Source organism: Anomaloglossus baeobatrachus, chromosome 6 (assembly GCF_048569485.1).
Source record: "Anomaloglossus baeobatrachus isolate aAnoBae1 chromosome 6, aAnoBae1.hap1, whole genome shotgun sequence".
Classification (NCBI taxonomy): Eukaryota; Metazoa; Chordata; class Amphibia; order Anura; family Aromobatidae; genus Anomaloglossus; species Anomaloglossus baeobatrachus.
The window spans coordinates 95,772,075-95,788,385 of NC_134358.1; the positions used below are offsets into that span (position 1 = coordinate 95,772,075).

At 42.6% G+C, this 16,311-nt stretch overlaps 1 protein-coding gene across 1 annotated transcript in view; it reads right to left on the bottom strand.

Moving 5' to 3' along the window:
• Positions 1–15,804, bottom strand: part of LOC142317114 (carbonic anhydrase 2-like) — a 74,609-nt gene extending 58,805 nt beyond the window's left edge. Inside the window, exons 1-3 of the mRNA XM_075353122.1 lie at positions 15,707–15,804; positions 8,808–9,000; positions 7,584–7,781 (exon numbers count right to left, since the gene is read on the bottom strand). Of these exons, the coding sequence (XP_075209237.1) occupies positions 7,584–7,781; positions 8,808–8,841 (232 nt within the window). The 5' untranslated portion in view covers positions 8,842–9,000; positions 15,707–15,804. The remainder of the gene's footprint in view (positions 1–7,583; positions 7,782–8,807; positions 9,001–15,706) is intronic.
• Positions 15,805–16,311: the final 507 nt, after the last annotated feature.

A 16,311-nucleotide genomic window follows, 5' to 3' on the forward strand; every position in this document is an offset into this window, starting at 1 on the left:
AGGGCTTCAGGTTAGTTGTCTTGTTTGATATGTTGGCTCAATACTGCAATACATCTACATTCATTTAGTGATGAAATGAAGTCATAAAAAAATCTAATAACTCTACAGATATTTACCCAAGGGTATGTGCATTTATACGGTACATCTAGTACAGACATCCCGCTAACACTGATGGATGGTGATTAGTATCTTTCCTAACAGACGTTTATGGGCATTGGAATGACCTGTTCATGTCTATACATCAAAAATGCTGGAAATCTCCGAGTACATGAGCCATTTATAGACCCAGTCATGTCATTGTCTTGAAAACTTAGACAACTGGTGCTTAAAGGGACATAATCAAAAATATAAAAGTACAGCACTCCTGGAAATGAAAATTTTTCGGTGCTCGGATAGGGTCCAACCCGATATAATAAGAAAATTAATCCGGCACACAAAGTTGGCACCAAAAATTTGTAAATTTATTTGGCAAGAAAAATGTGTGAAATAATAACGTTTCGGTCATTAGATCTTCTTCAAAATTCGCACAATGCTTGTAATCTGGACTGAACGAGCTGTATGGAAACTGCCTCTATGGTACACACATCTGAGACCCATAGAGGCTAAAAATAAAATTAATAATGAAAAAAAAATTACACATACAATATATGGTATCGCCGGTTCAGAAAAGCCCAATCTATTAAAACTGTTTTATAAAAAAAATTAACCCGATTCATATACAGAAAGAAAATTAAAAATTAAAAAAAAAAAAATATGTTTTTTTATGACCTCAATACCACAAATATTGCTGTAACAAGTGATCAAAATGTCTTTTTTACTCCAAAATGATATAAATAAAAATGATGTCTTGCCCCACAAAAAATAAGCCATCACACAGCTCCATTAACCAAAAAGTGAAAACGTTACGTTTCTCAGAAAATGGCGACACAATTAAAAAAATGTTTTTGTCAGAGTTCAGGGAATTTTTTTCCTCCTTAAAATAATGAAAAAAAAAATATCTGGACAAGCTAGGTATCATCTTAATAAAGAGGTGGTTCACTACTCTACAATAGTGGCCACATCTCTGCAAAACTGATAGGGAAGGCTTTTTCTAAATATCTTGTTCAGCCAATTCTGCCTGTGAGCGGCGCTACTGCGGTCCATTAATCTCCATAAAGTGACCCCCCCCTTCCCTCCCGGGCTTCATAACCTCTGATATGCGGTGATGTCAGGTCAACTTCCAGTTGACCTGACATCACTGAGGCGGCCCCAGTCTTCCTGAGTGACGGGCTTTGGTGGCTTTTCACCGCTCGTCACAGCCCAGTGTCACAGCCCAGCATCGCTTCTGCTTGCGGTGCTCTATAGTGAAGGAGACAGCAGGGAGATTGACAGCCCAGTCACTCAGGAAGACTGGGGCCGGCCTCAGTGATGTTGGGTCAACTGGAAGTTGACATCACCGGATCTCAGAGGTGACAGAGCCCGGGGATTATGTAACGAGGATGAGCGGACTGCAACAGCGCCGCTCACAGGCAGAATTGGCTGATCAAGGTATTTAGAAGAAGTTTCCTCTATCACTTTAAAAGTGATGTGTCCACTATTGCAGAGTAGTGAACCACCCCTTTAACTGAACAGAATCATATTGTCAGGTCATTTTTACGACAATGCACGCCGTAGAAATAATTTCCAAAAAACAAGTCTGAATTGCATTTCTTTTCCCAGTTTCACCGCACTTGGAATTTTTTGTGTCATTTTCCAGTACACTATGAGGTAAAATGAACGGCACAAATCATCCCACAAAAAACGAGCCCTGATACATCTATGAGGACAGAGAAGTAAAAAAAAAAGTTACGTCTCATGGAAGAAGAGGGAAAAAACGCAAAAAGGGAAATTGGCTGCATCTGGAAGGGGTTAAATCTCGAAACACTATAGAAAGAAATCTGTTACATTTTTAGGAACTTTTTGCATCCTCTGGATTGGAACAATAATGTCTCCATTTACTAAAATCAGGCAGAAATCTGGAAATTGTGAGAAAATGATATGTAAAGCTATTCTAGAAAGTAGCAGAACTTTTCATACGTTAGTTAACCCCTTCCTGCACTGTACCATAAATACGTGACGCAGGAATGGTCTATGCTCAGCGTCTAGATCCCGGTGTGCGCCGCTCTCTCTTTATAAACCACTACCAGAGTCTAAATGAGAAACTAGGTCACATAATGAATACATTTCAGGAGGACGGCTACTTACATCGAATTGTGGATGTATCCGTTAAATTATTTTGGTGACTCGCACGGTTCTGCAGGCTCGGGGGCCGTGCTGCTCATACATTTTGGGATTGTGACCATGCAGCACAAAGATCCGAACAGCACCTCCGACTAACGAGCCGGCACCGCAGTGCTGCAATGCACATAGAGGAAAGTTCCCAGCTGTCCCTACACAGCCGCAGCCATAATACGGCACCAGGTCCGTGTGTATAAACACCTGCAGACGCGGGATATTACATGAGTGCGATAATTAACTGCTTAATTTATTGCCACCAACACGCTCCTTATATCTGTCTGGGGACTCTGCACGCTGTGAGCGTGAACGCGGCATCCACCGTACATTCAGCCGCCATCACATTCTATTACCTGACCCTATATTACCTCCGACTCTGCGCCGGCGAGCCAGGGAGAACGGTGGACACTGCACAGGTGCGGAAAATGTAAATATCTCCTAATATAAAGTAGATGATCTCCTTGAAACGTGACTCTCAAGGTGAAAGATAACGATCTTATAAACTACATTGTAATACTGTTCCTTCACTTAGTGCAGTCTGTCAATAAATCCGACAATACATCATATCCGGGCAGGGAGCGACCTGCGATATGGAAGGAATGTATAGTGAGAGAGCTGGCGATAATTAGATACCGTGCCTTGAAAAAATATTCACGCCCCGTGAACTTTTCCACATTTTTTCATGTCACACCCTTAAACTTAAATGTATTTTATTGGGATTTTCTGTGATATACCAACACAAAGTAGCAAGTGTTTGTGAAGTATAAATGAAATGACAAGGGGTTTTCTAAATATTTTAAAAATATAAATCTGAAAATTGTAAAGTGCGTTTGTCTTCAGCATCCAAGTTAATACTTTGTAGGACCACCTTTTGCTGCAAATACTGCTGCAACTCTTTAGGGGGATGTCTCTACCAGATTTGCACATTGAGAGGCTGACATTTTTGCCCATTCTTCTCTGTACCCTATTATTTGTCTGTGGAAGAGAAAGCACACATAGGGTCTTACCAGGTATAAGATTTCGCAAATATGGTGCCAAAGGCACACTCACCTCTTGAAGTTGTGTCAGGCACAACTCCTTGGTGCACATATATCAAAAAGTGGTCAGCAGCAACCCCGAAGCGAGAGATAAAACAATATGGATAAAAGAAATCCGGGTTTAATGCTGCGCTAGACACTACATGAATCCAGGAGGAGTATGTGATGAAATCCTTTTTCTTTATTTCTGCAGGTCAACGCGTTTCAAAGACATATCCGTCTTCTTCATCAGGACAAAAGAACAGTATAGCAACGTCCACACAACAGGAGTAATATATACACTCCTAAGATATGCCACGTTTACAAATGACTGACTCACAGATTCCTAACTCACATTTGTAAACGTGACACATCTTAGGAGTGTATATATTACTCCTGTTCTGTGGACGTTGCTATACTGTTCTTTTGTCCTGATGAAGAAGACGGATATGTCTTTGAAACGCGTTGACCTGCAGAAATAAAGAAAAAAGATTCTCAATGGGATTTAGGTCTGGACTGTGACTGGGCCATTCACACACATGAATATGCTTTCATATAAACCATCCATTGTAGCTCTGGCAGGATGTTTAGGGTTGTTATCCTGCTGAAAGGTGAACCTACGCCCCAATCTAAAGTCTTTTGCCACTTCTAACAAGTTTTCCTCTAGGATCCTCCTGTATTTCGATCCATCCATCTTCCCATCAACTCTGACCAGTTTCCCTGCTTCTGCTGAAGAAAAGTCTCCCCACAGCATGATGCTTCCTCCACCATGTTTTATGGTGGGGATGGTGTTTTCAGGGTGATGTGCAGTGTTAGTTTTCCAAGCAAATATAGTGTTTTGCATTTACCCCAAAAAGTTCTACTTTGGTCTCATCTGACCAGAGCACCTTCTTCCACATGCTATGTAGAGGACACAGGGAGTATCCAATCCAAAGGCTAAAATGTTTGCCCAAAAAAGAATGGGCAAACATTTTAGCCTTTAATAGTGCAAAGCTGGTAGAGACATACGCCAAAAGGTAATTGGAGAGAAAGATGGCCCTACAAATTATTGACTCGTGGGAGATGAATACAAATGCATGTCACAATTTTCAGATACATAGATTGATTGATAGATATGTGAATTTGTCATTTAACAGTTTCCTTTTCCGTTTTCTGCACAGAGAAACATAATTCTCCACTATTTGATAAACTAGGCTCTGCTATGTCTGGAAGTCAAATATTTTAGATGTACAAGCGAAATATGAGCACAAAAACAAAAATGCAAACAATATAAAATATACTAAGTAGCTACACATCTATAGTATAGTGGTATATAGGGTGTAGAAAACAGAAACACCATCAGCGCTGCAGGGATTATGTATAGGGTTGGTACTGGCTGAAGAGACGAGGGCAGTTATTATACGGCACATCCCACATTTACCGCTAATAATGATCATCTATGGATCCTGTCTGGCTTCTGCAGTGAGCACTGACACATGATATAAATGTCCCGCTGCCTTGTATCGAGAAGTGTTATTTGCAGCGAGTATTACAGTAGCGGCTGAACATTTCTAAGCCTTGTGTACACAACATATCTATTGCAGATAAGCCGGCAGTAACCTTGAGTTGTGCACCTGTAACCACTGCAGGTACATGGTCGCTACAAGACTTCCCAGCAAGGAGATTAGGTTGCCTTTCACCACTGAGCACAATGCGTGCAGTATGTCCGCGTCCTAGGGGGGTACTGAAAAGACTCCTGCACGTATCCAGGTAAAGGGGCTTTAATGGAAGATCTATGCAATGGTAATGTTATATGTGGAATAATCAATCTCTTAGGATAAAAGTATTAAAGGCGTATTCCCATCATGTGATGTTATGGCATATTTATAGGATATGGTGAGGTCAAGCCTTCCAAACATGATAATGAAGGTACAGAAGTCCTTTTACGCTTCACAGTGGCGATATGAGAATGGGGAGTGAGAGAAGAGGGTCGGGGTGCAATTCTCTGGAGAACATGAGCGAGCACTGCGGCCCCTTCACTCTGAGGATCTGCGGTGGTCCCGCATCATACAATGACCAACCAAGCGTTGGCCGTATGCTATTATTTAGAACATTGGGAAAACCTCTGTCAGGACTCGCTCATACTATCTTTTGTTTTATATCCATTTTTTTTCACAGCTAGAGCACATAGCATATTGGACTGCACAGTGGCTCAGTGGTTAGCACTGTACGGTGACTCAGTGGTTATTACTGGTACTGTGCAGCGCTGGGGTCCTGGGTTTAAATCCCACCAAGAACAACATCTGCAATGAGTTTGTATGTTCTTGTATTTGAGTGGGTTTGCTGGTTCCCTCCACCCCAAAGACATTCTGATAGAGAATGTAGACTGTGAGCCCCAATGGGGACAGTGAGGATCACATCTGTAAAGTGCTTTGTAATTAATCCCTCTATAAAAGTGAACTAAATAAGTCATCATTTATGGGGAATAAGTCCATCTGTGAAAACCACAGACAGCACACTGACTATGTATGTCTGTGCACAATCAGTATGCTGTTTGTTTTTAATGGATTCTCCACTGCTCGGAAAACCACTTCACCAATTGCAATATTGCCACGTATAAAATAAAACTAACCTGTCCTCACATCTGGCACTATACTATTTCATATTTGTCGGCACCAAGTCTCCCAGGGCTCACACAACACCAGGTCTCCCAGGGCTCACACAACACCAGGTCTCCCAGGGCTCGCATGACACCAGATCTCCCAGGGCTCGCATGACACCAGGTCTTCCAGGGCTCGCATGACACCAGGTCTCCCAGGGCTCGCATGACACCAGGTCTCGCATGACACCAGGTCTCCCAAGGCTCGCATGACACCAGGTATCCGACGGCTCGCATGACACCAAGTCTCCCAGGGCTCGCATGACACCAGGTCTCCCAGGGCTCGCATGACACCAGGTCTCCCTGGGCTTGCATGACATTATGTCATGTAAGCACTGCAGCCAATCAGCAGCTGCTTCACTCTAACCTCCTATTGGATAAAACTGACAATGTCAATGACATCTAAAGGAAGCATGAGTGAAGAGTCCTCTGATTGGCTGCAGCGCTTAGGCGGCACCATAGCAGCATGCGAGCCCCGGAGTGGAGAACAGGCTGCTGATATTTCATACAGGGAAACTATAATAATTGAGAAGGGGTTGTCTGAGTAGACAACCCCTTGTATTAGATAGGAAAAGGTTTTGCAATTTTTTTTTTACATATGGGAAAATCAGTAATGGGAAAAATGGATGCACTGACCACACACTGATGAAAACTTGTCTATTTTTTCATGTTCAAGAGAAACATGTCTGAATGAAGCCAAAGGCTTTTTAAGCATTAAAAAAGTGGAGAAATATCACTAGTAAGAATGAATGAATGACTAGGTGGATGAATGAATGAATGAATGAATGAATGAATAAATGAGTGAATGTGTGGATGGATGGATGGAAGGGTGGGTGGATGGATGGATGAATGAAGGAATGAATGAGTGGATGAATAAATGAATGAATGAATGAGTGAATGAATGAATAGGTGTATGAATAAATGAATGAATGAATGAATAGGTGGATGAATGAATGAATAAATGAATGAATGAATGGATGAATGGGGTGGATGAAAGACTGATTGGACGAATGACTGATTGGACAAATTAATGAATGGGTAAAGGAATGAATGAATGAATGGGTAAAGGAATGAATGAATGATTGAATGAATGGATGAATGGGTGGATGAATAAATGAATGAATGAATGAATGAATAAATGAGTGAATGTGTGGATGGATGAATGGATGGAAGGGTGGGTGAATGGATGGATGAATGAAGGAATGAATGAGTGGATGAATAAATGAATGAATGAATGAGTGAATGAATGAATGAATAGGTGTATGAAAAAATGAATGAATGAATAGGTGGATGAATGAATGAATAAATGAATGAATGAATAAATGAATGGATGAATGGGGTGGATGAAAGACGGATTGGACGAATGACTGATTGGACAAATTAATGAATGGGTAAAGGAATGAATGAATGAATGAATGGGTAAAGGAATGAATGAATGATTGAATGAATGGATGAATGGGTGGATGAATAAATGAATAGATGAATGAATGAATGAAAGAATAGGTGAACTAAAGAGCTGGATTATATTATCCTCTATGATATGAATGTCCCCATATGAACTCATTTGAGAACACGATTCCTTACGATGTGGTATTTTTCGCCGAGCTGAGAATCCCAGCTACATTATCATAAATGACAGAGATATGTCCGTATCCGGGAAAAAAAGACAAACTGACCTGATTTATCCTCTGAATCTTCGAACTCCACATTGAAGGAATGGCCATTATTTAGGATGGCTTTTGCAGTAGATGGGTCATAGCTAATACTCAATGGTTTAAGTGCTGGGTCGTATTTGGCTTCACTTGTTTTGATATCAATAGGCGACTGATGATCATCCAGTGCAATAGGAAAGGAGTGGTGCCAGGTGTTGGGTCCTAGAAGAAAAAGAAAAAAAAAGCCAATAGTGTAAGTGTACAATCAGATCCATTGTCACATACGGTGACTGGAGTGACGGCTCCATCCGGAGGGGACACGCGGAGAGAGCCGGACATAATCATCTACTGACAAGGTGTTTCAAGGTCAAAATTCACAGAAAATGTTACAATGTTGCAAAATCTTTCAAAGTTTAATCAGTAGCTTGTAAAAAGTTAATATTGAATTTGCAGAAGAATCCTTTACATGACATTAACCCATTCAGCAGATTTTCCATTTCCACGTTGTGACTCCGCACAGGAAACCCTACACGGGGAAGTCGGCACGGCACACCAATAATTAACCCGGAATAGGTCAGAATGAAGAGGCTTTTTGAGGAAACGCTAAAAATATTGCAGATTATCTTAATTCTAGCAGTCTTGTCATTTCAAGGTCATGCTAGAATAAAGACGTAGAGCTGGAAAATCTTAGCAGACTCTGAGATGACTCAAGATAAGATTCCTAAACCACTAGGAAACGTATACTGGTTTGTGATGGTAAATTACCTTAAATGAACCCATGACACAGTGATATGCGAGGGATGTGCGGGGATCTGCTGCCTCCAGTCTACTGTTGAGCGTTAGGTGAATCCATACAGTCGGATGGATGATGATTAGTACATCGTACATTGAAACACTTCCAAATACAATTAGTTGAATGTGTTTTCCCAACTGCTGCAGCCTGGAGGGAAACTCTCCATGATAATGAAAAGGCAATCTACTGCGATGAATAAGACGAGACACTCTATTTATGGCGAGAGAACGGCCATGAAAAACGATACCGACTAGATATAGAAGATGGACAATTCAAAAATAGAAGTTGTCCTCCAGGTTATCCCAAGAAAATCGGTCAACCACCTCTCGCCCCCAAACATTGCACATGGGGAAGACTTAGTTCATGGCTTCAGAAATATGTTATTAGTTGGCGTTCCTCAACCTGTTCTCATAACATAAGTGTCAAGAAGAAGGACACTTGTCCCCATCACTCACCGTTGTCAGGACCATATCCCCATGCATGTGCCATTATCTTGTGATCTCAGCTCCTCCTGCTGGACAGGTCCTCTTGCTGGTTGCCAGTGAGTGAGTGTCAGCCACCAGGCTTGTTCTTCTGGGGCTTTATAGGGTCCCACCACCTCCATCTCACTCAGACCTTAGCAGGTGGGGTTGGCTCTCAGAGATCAGCCTGTTTTGGGGCGGAGAGTAAAAATTAACCCGTCCTTTTTAAAGTACCAGCCTGATGACTTTTACTCCAGTAACTATCCTCCGTACTCCTCCCATTCGTGATCTCCAAGTTCTTCTGTATACAGATGATACACATAATAAATACACCCACAGCTCTGCAGTCCCATAACACCTGTAACAAGTCACCTCCAGAACTAACTGGTGGACTACAGCTCGTACTAAGACATCCGAAACTACACGGCATCTCCAAGAACACAGTATACACTGAAGGAAGCCACCGCGCTCTGTGCGGGGCACAGTACACACAGCCATAGGGACCGGGCAAAGGTGTGATGTGACAGAAACCAGAGGACACAGAGTCCACTGTTCTACAACAATACAGCAGAATGTATACACTATACTACAGTACACAGCAGCACACACTATACTACAGTACACAGCAGCACACACTATACTACAGTACACAGCAGAATGTATACATTATACCACAGTACACAGCAGCACACACTATACTACAGTACACAGCAGCACACACTATACTACAGTACACAGCAGCACACACTATACTACAGTACACAGCAGCATACACTATACTACAGTACACAGCAGCACACACTATACTACAGTACACAGCAGCACACACTATACTACAGTACACAGCAGCACACACTATACTACAGTACACAGCAGCATACACTATACTACAGTACACAGCAGCACACACTATACTACAGTACACAGCAGCACACACTATACTACAGTACACAGCAGCATACACTATACTACAGTACACAGCAGCACACACTATACTACAGTACACAGCAGAATGTATACATTATACCACAGTACACAGCAGCACACACTATACTACAGTACACAGCAGCACACACTATACTACAGTACACAGCAGCACACACTATACTACAGTACACAGCAGCACACACTATACTACAGTACACAGCAGCACACACTATACTACAGTACACAGCAGCACACACTATACTACAGTACACAGCAGCACACACTATACTACAGTACACAGCAGCACACACTATACTACAGTACACAGCAGCACACACTATACTACAGTACACAGCAGAATGTATACATTATACCACAGTACACAGCAGCACACACTATACTACAGTACACAGCAGCACACACTATACTACAGTACACAGCAGCACACACTATACTACAGTACACAGCAGCACACACTATACTACAGTACACAGCAGAATGTATACATTATACCACAGTACACAGCAGCACACACTATACTACAGTACACAGCAGCACACACTATACTACAGTACACAGCAGCACACACTATACTACAGTACACAGCAGCACACACTATACTACAGTACACAGCAGCACACACTATACTACAGTACACAGCAGCACACACTATACTACAGTACACAGCAGCATACACTATACTACAGTACACAGCAGCACACATTATACTACAGTACACAGCAGCACACACTATACTACAGTACACAGCAGCATACACTATACTACAGTACACAGCAGCACACACTATACTACAGTACACAGCAGCACACACTATACTACAGTACACAGCAGCACACACTATACTACAGTACACAGCAGCACACACTATACTACAGTACACAGCAGCACACACTATACTACAGTACACAGCAGAATGTATACACTATACTACCGTACACAGCAGCACACACTATACTACAGTACACAGCAGCACACATTATACTACAATACACAGCAGCACACACTATACTACAGTACACAGCAGCACACACTATACTACAGTACACAGCAGCACACACACTATACTACAGTACACAGCAGCACACACTATACTACAGTACACAGCAGCGTGCACACACTATACTACAGTACACAGCAGCATGCATACAATATACTACAGTACACAGCAGCACATACACTATACTACAGTACATAGCAGCATGCACACACTATACTACAGTACACAGCAGCACACACTATACTACAGTACACAGCAGCACACACACTATACTACAGTACACAGCAGCACACACTATACTACAGTACACAGCAGCACACACACTATACTACAGTACACAGCAGCGTGCACACACTATACTACAGTACACAGCAGCACACACTATACTACAGTACACAGCAGCGTACACACACTATACTACAGTACACAGCAGCATGCATACAATATACTACAGTACACAGCGGCACACACATTATACTACAGTACACAGCAGCATGCACACATTATACTACAGTACACAGCAGCATGCACACACTATACTACAGTACACAGCAGCACACACTATACTACAGTACACAGCAGCATGCACACATTATACTACAGTACACAGCAGCATGCACACACTATACTACAGTACACAGCAGCATGCACACAATATACTACAGTACACAGTAGCATGCACAAACTATACTACAGTACACAGCAGAATGCACACACTATACTGCAGTACACAGCAGTATGCACACACTATACTACAGTACACAGCAGCACACACTATACTACAGTACACAGCAGCATGCACACAATATACTACAGTACACAGCAGCATGCACACACTATACTACAGTACACAGCAGCACACACTACACTACAGTACACAGCAGCACACACTACACTACAGTACACAGCAGCATGCACACAATATACTACAATACACAGCATCCCACACACTATACTACAGTACACAGCAGCATGCACACAATATACTACAGTACACAGCAGCATGCACACAATATACTACAGTACACAGCAGCGTGCATACAATATACTAGAGTACACAGCAGCACATTCACTATACTACAGTACACAGCAGCACACACTTTACTACAGTACACAGCAGCATGCACACAATATACTACAGTACACAGCAGCGTGCACACATTATACTACAGTACACAGCAGCATGCATACAATATACTACAGTACACAGCAGCACATACACTATACTACAGTACACAGCAGCATGCACACAATACACTACAGTACACAGCAGCAGCACACACTATACTACAGTACACAGCAGCATGCACACAATATACTACAGTACACAGCAGCGTGCACACATTATACTACAGTACACAGCAGCGTGCACACATTATACTACAGTACACAGCAGCATGCACACAATACACTACAGTACACAGCAGCAGCACACACTATACTACAGTACACAGCAGCATGCACACAATATACTACAGTACACAGCAGCGTGCACACATTATACTACAGTACACAGCAGCGTGCACACATTATACTACAGTACACAGCAGCATGCATACAATATACTACAGTACACAGCAGCACATACACTATACTACAGTACACAGCAGCATGCACACAATACACTACAGTACACAGCAGCATGCACACAATATACTACAGTACACAGCAGCATGCATACAATATACTACAGTACACAGCAGCACATACACTATACTACAGTACACAGCAGCACACACACAATATACTACAGTACACAGCAGCATGCACACAATATACTACAGTACACAGCAGCATGCATACAATATACTACAGTACACAGCAGCACATACACTATACTACAGTACACAGCAGCATGCACACACTATACTACAGTACACAGCAGCACACACTATACTACAGTACACAGCAGCATGCACACAATATACTACAGTACACAGCAGCATGCACACAATATACTACAGTACACAGCAGCACACATTATACTACAGTACACAGCAGCGTGCAGACACTATACTACAGTACACAGCAGCACACACTATACTACAGTACACAGCAGCATGCACACAATATACTACAGTACACAGCACCGTGCACACATTATACTACAGTACACAGCAGCATGCCCAAACTATACTACAGTACACAGCAGCACACACTATACTACAGTACACAGCAGCATGCACATACTATACTACAGTACACAGCAGCATGCACACAATATACTACAGTACACAGCAGCGTGCACAAACTATACTACAGTACACAGCAGCACACACTATACTACAGTACACAGCAGCATGCACACAATATACTACAGTACACAGCAGCATGCACACACTATACTACAGTACACAGCAGCCCACACACTATACTACAGTACACAGCAGCATGCACACAATATACTACAGTACACAGCACCGTGCACACATTATACTACAGTACACAGCAGCATGCCCAAACTATACTACAGTACACAGCAGCACACACTATACTACAGTACACAGCAGCATGCTCATACTATACTACAGTACACAGCAGCATGCACACAATTTACTACAGTACACAGCAGCGTGCATAAACTATACTACAGTACACAGCAGCACACACTATACTACAGTACACAGCAGCATGCACACAATATACTACAGTACACAGCAGCATGCACACATTATACTACAGTACACAGCAGCACATAAACTATACTACAGTACACAGCAGCACACACACAATATACTACAGTACACAGCAGCATGCACACATTATACTACAGTACACAGCAGCGTACACACACAATAGTACAGTACACAACAGAGCACACACACTATACTACAGTACACAACAGAGCACACACACTATATTACAGTACACAGCAGCAAACACTATACTACAGTACACAGCAGCATGCACACAATACACTATAGTACACAGCAGCATGCACACACTATACTACAGTACACACACAGTAGTACAGTACACAACAGAGCACGCACACTATACTACAGTACACAGCAGCATGCACACATTATACTACAGTACACAGCAGTATGCACACACTATACTACAGTACACAGCAGCATGTACACACTATGCTACAGTACACAGCAGCATGCACACACTATGCTACAGTACACAGCAGCATGCACACATTATACTACAGTACACAGCAGCATACACTATACTACAGTACACAGCAGCATGCATACACTACACTATAGTACAGAGCAGCACACACTATAATATGGAACAGCAGTACGCACACTATACTACAGTACACAGCAGCACACACTATACTACAGTACACAGCAGCACACACTATACTATAGTACACAGCAGCACACACTATACTACAGTACACAGAAGCATGCACACACTATACTACAGTACACAGCAGCACACACTATACTACAGTACACACCAGCATGCATACATTATACTACAGTACACAGCAGCATGCACAAACTATACTATAGTACACAACAGCATGCACACACTATACTACAGTACACAGCAGCATGCACACACTATGCTACAGTACACAGCAGCATGCACACACTATACTACAGTACACAGCAGCATGCACACACTATGCTACAGTACACAGCAGCATGCACACACTATACTACAGTACACAGCAGCATGCACACACTATACTACAGTACACAGCAGCATGCACACATTATACTACAGTACACAGCATTATACACTATACTACAGTACACAGCAGCACACACTACGCTACAATACACAGCAGCACACACACTACAGGTCACAGCAGCATGTGCACATTATACATCATCAGTACACAGAAGTATGCCATACTATACAACAGTACACAGCAGCACACACTATACTACAGTATACAGCAGCATGCACACAATATATATCATCAGTACACAGCAGTAGACACTATACTACAATACACAGCAGCGTTCACACATTATACTACAGTACACAGCAGCATGCACACACTATACTACAGTACACAGCAGCACACATTATACTACAGTACCCAACAGCACACATTATGCTACAGTATACAGCAGCATGCACACAATATATATCATCAGTACTCAGCAGCATACAATACAATACAACAGTACACAGCAGCACACACTATACTACAGTACACAGCAGCGTACACACACTATACTACAGTACACAGCAGCGTGCACACACTATACTACAGTACACAGCAGCGTGCACACTACACATCATCAGTATACAGCACACAGTACATTACAGTAGTTCCCAGTTCCCAGCAGCATGCACACACTATATATCATTCATGAGTACACAGCACACTCACTACAGTACACAGCACACAGCACACACACACACACACCACAGTTCCCAGCAGTCAGGTGTATACTCCACCAGTTGATTACTTTTGAGTGGTCCCCTCCTGCTCCATTTTTCTGTCTCCCATCACACAGACACCAGCAGATTGTCCTACACAAGGATGTTCTCTTGGTAAATCGGTGGTCGTGCTTTCCTGGGGCCGATGTGATGCCATGCTATGACCCATGTCCGAGTTCTCAATGTCACCCTCCAATTACAGGGTTTTGCCCATATAAAAAGTAGGTAGGAAGAAGCAGGAGGACAGATGTCCTTGCAGGGTTTCCATACAGCTCGGTCCCTGTTGTAGGACATCACTTGTAGGAATCCAGAGATGCGCAGCCCGCAGTGTGCCAGCTGGGCACCGTACCCTGCACAGCACTGAGCGGCCACAATCTGCCCAGCAATGGCATCTCATAGATCAGTCGCTTCTTTCTTGATCTGTGCAACCTGTGCCCATCCTCTCAGCATCCTTCACATGCCAGGCGACCGAGCACCATCGGATCATACCAGGAATCTCAAATCTTCCAAGCACTTGCTATGAAGGGCATTGAAACCAAAAGACGGGACCCCTTGCCCCGAAACGACCCGGCAATGATCATGCACCTACCTTGCCTCCCTCTGCGCCGGAATCCAAAAATAACACCTAATCCCATGCATTGCAATAAATCAGACATTGACCTTGCCGCTCTCAGACGTGGAGCTGCGCTTCTCTGATCTGTTTTTTTAATTAGGATGAGATTACAGTACTTATCTGGTATTCTGCTGCCATCTGCTGGTGGATTCGTAGAACTGACATTCACTTCATTGGCTGTGGCTGCTTTTCATCACTGGTTGTGTTGGCTCTATGTCGCCATCTGCTGGTGAATATTTATTATTACACTTTCAGTTCATTTCTGCTCTGTTGCTTGATATTGCATTCATTTGCTTCTCATTCACAGCATTATAAAAAATAACAAAAAAATATCTTTATATGAAAGAAAACTTCAGCAGCTCCAATTTCAAGGTGTCTGTGCGCATAGCCACAGCCAGTGTCTGCTCCAAAAACTCTGTGTACACATAGTATAAGAGTATGTGCACATGTTAACAAGCAGGCACACCTGCTGAGATTGTAGAAAAAGTCACTTTGGAAAAAGCCATCGATCTTGCTCCTTAATCAGCTTTGCCAGCCACTTTGACATCATTCGTGGGCGGTTTTGCCACCGGCATTTTTTT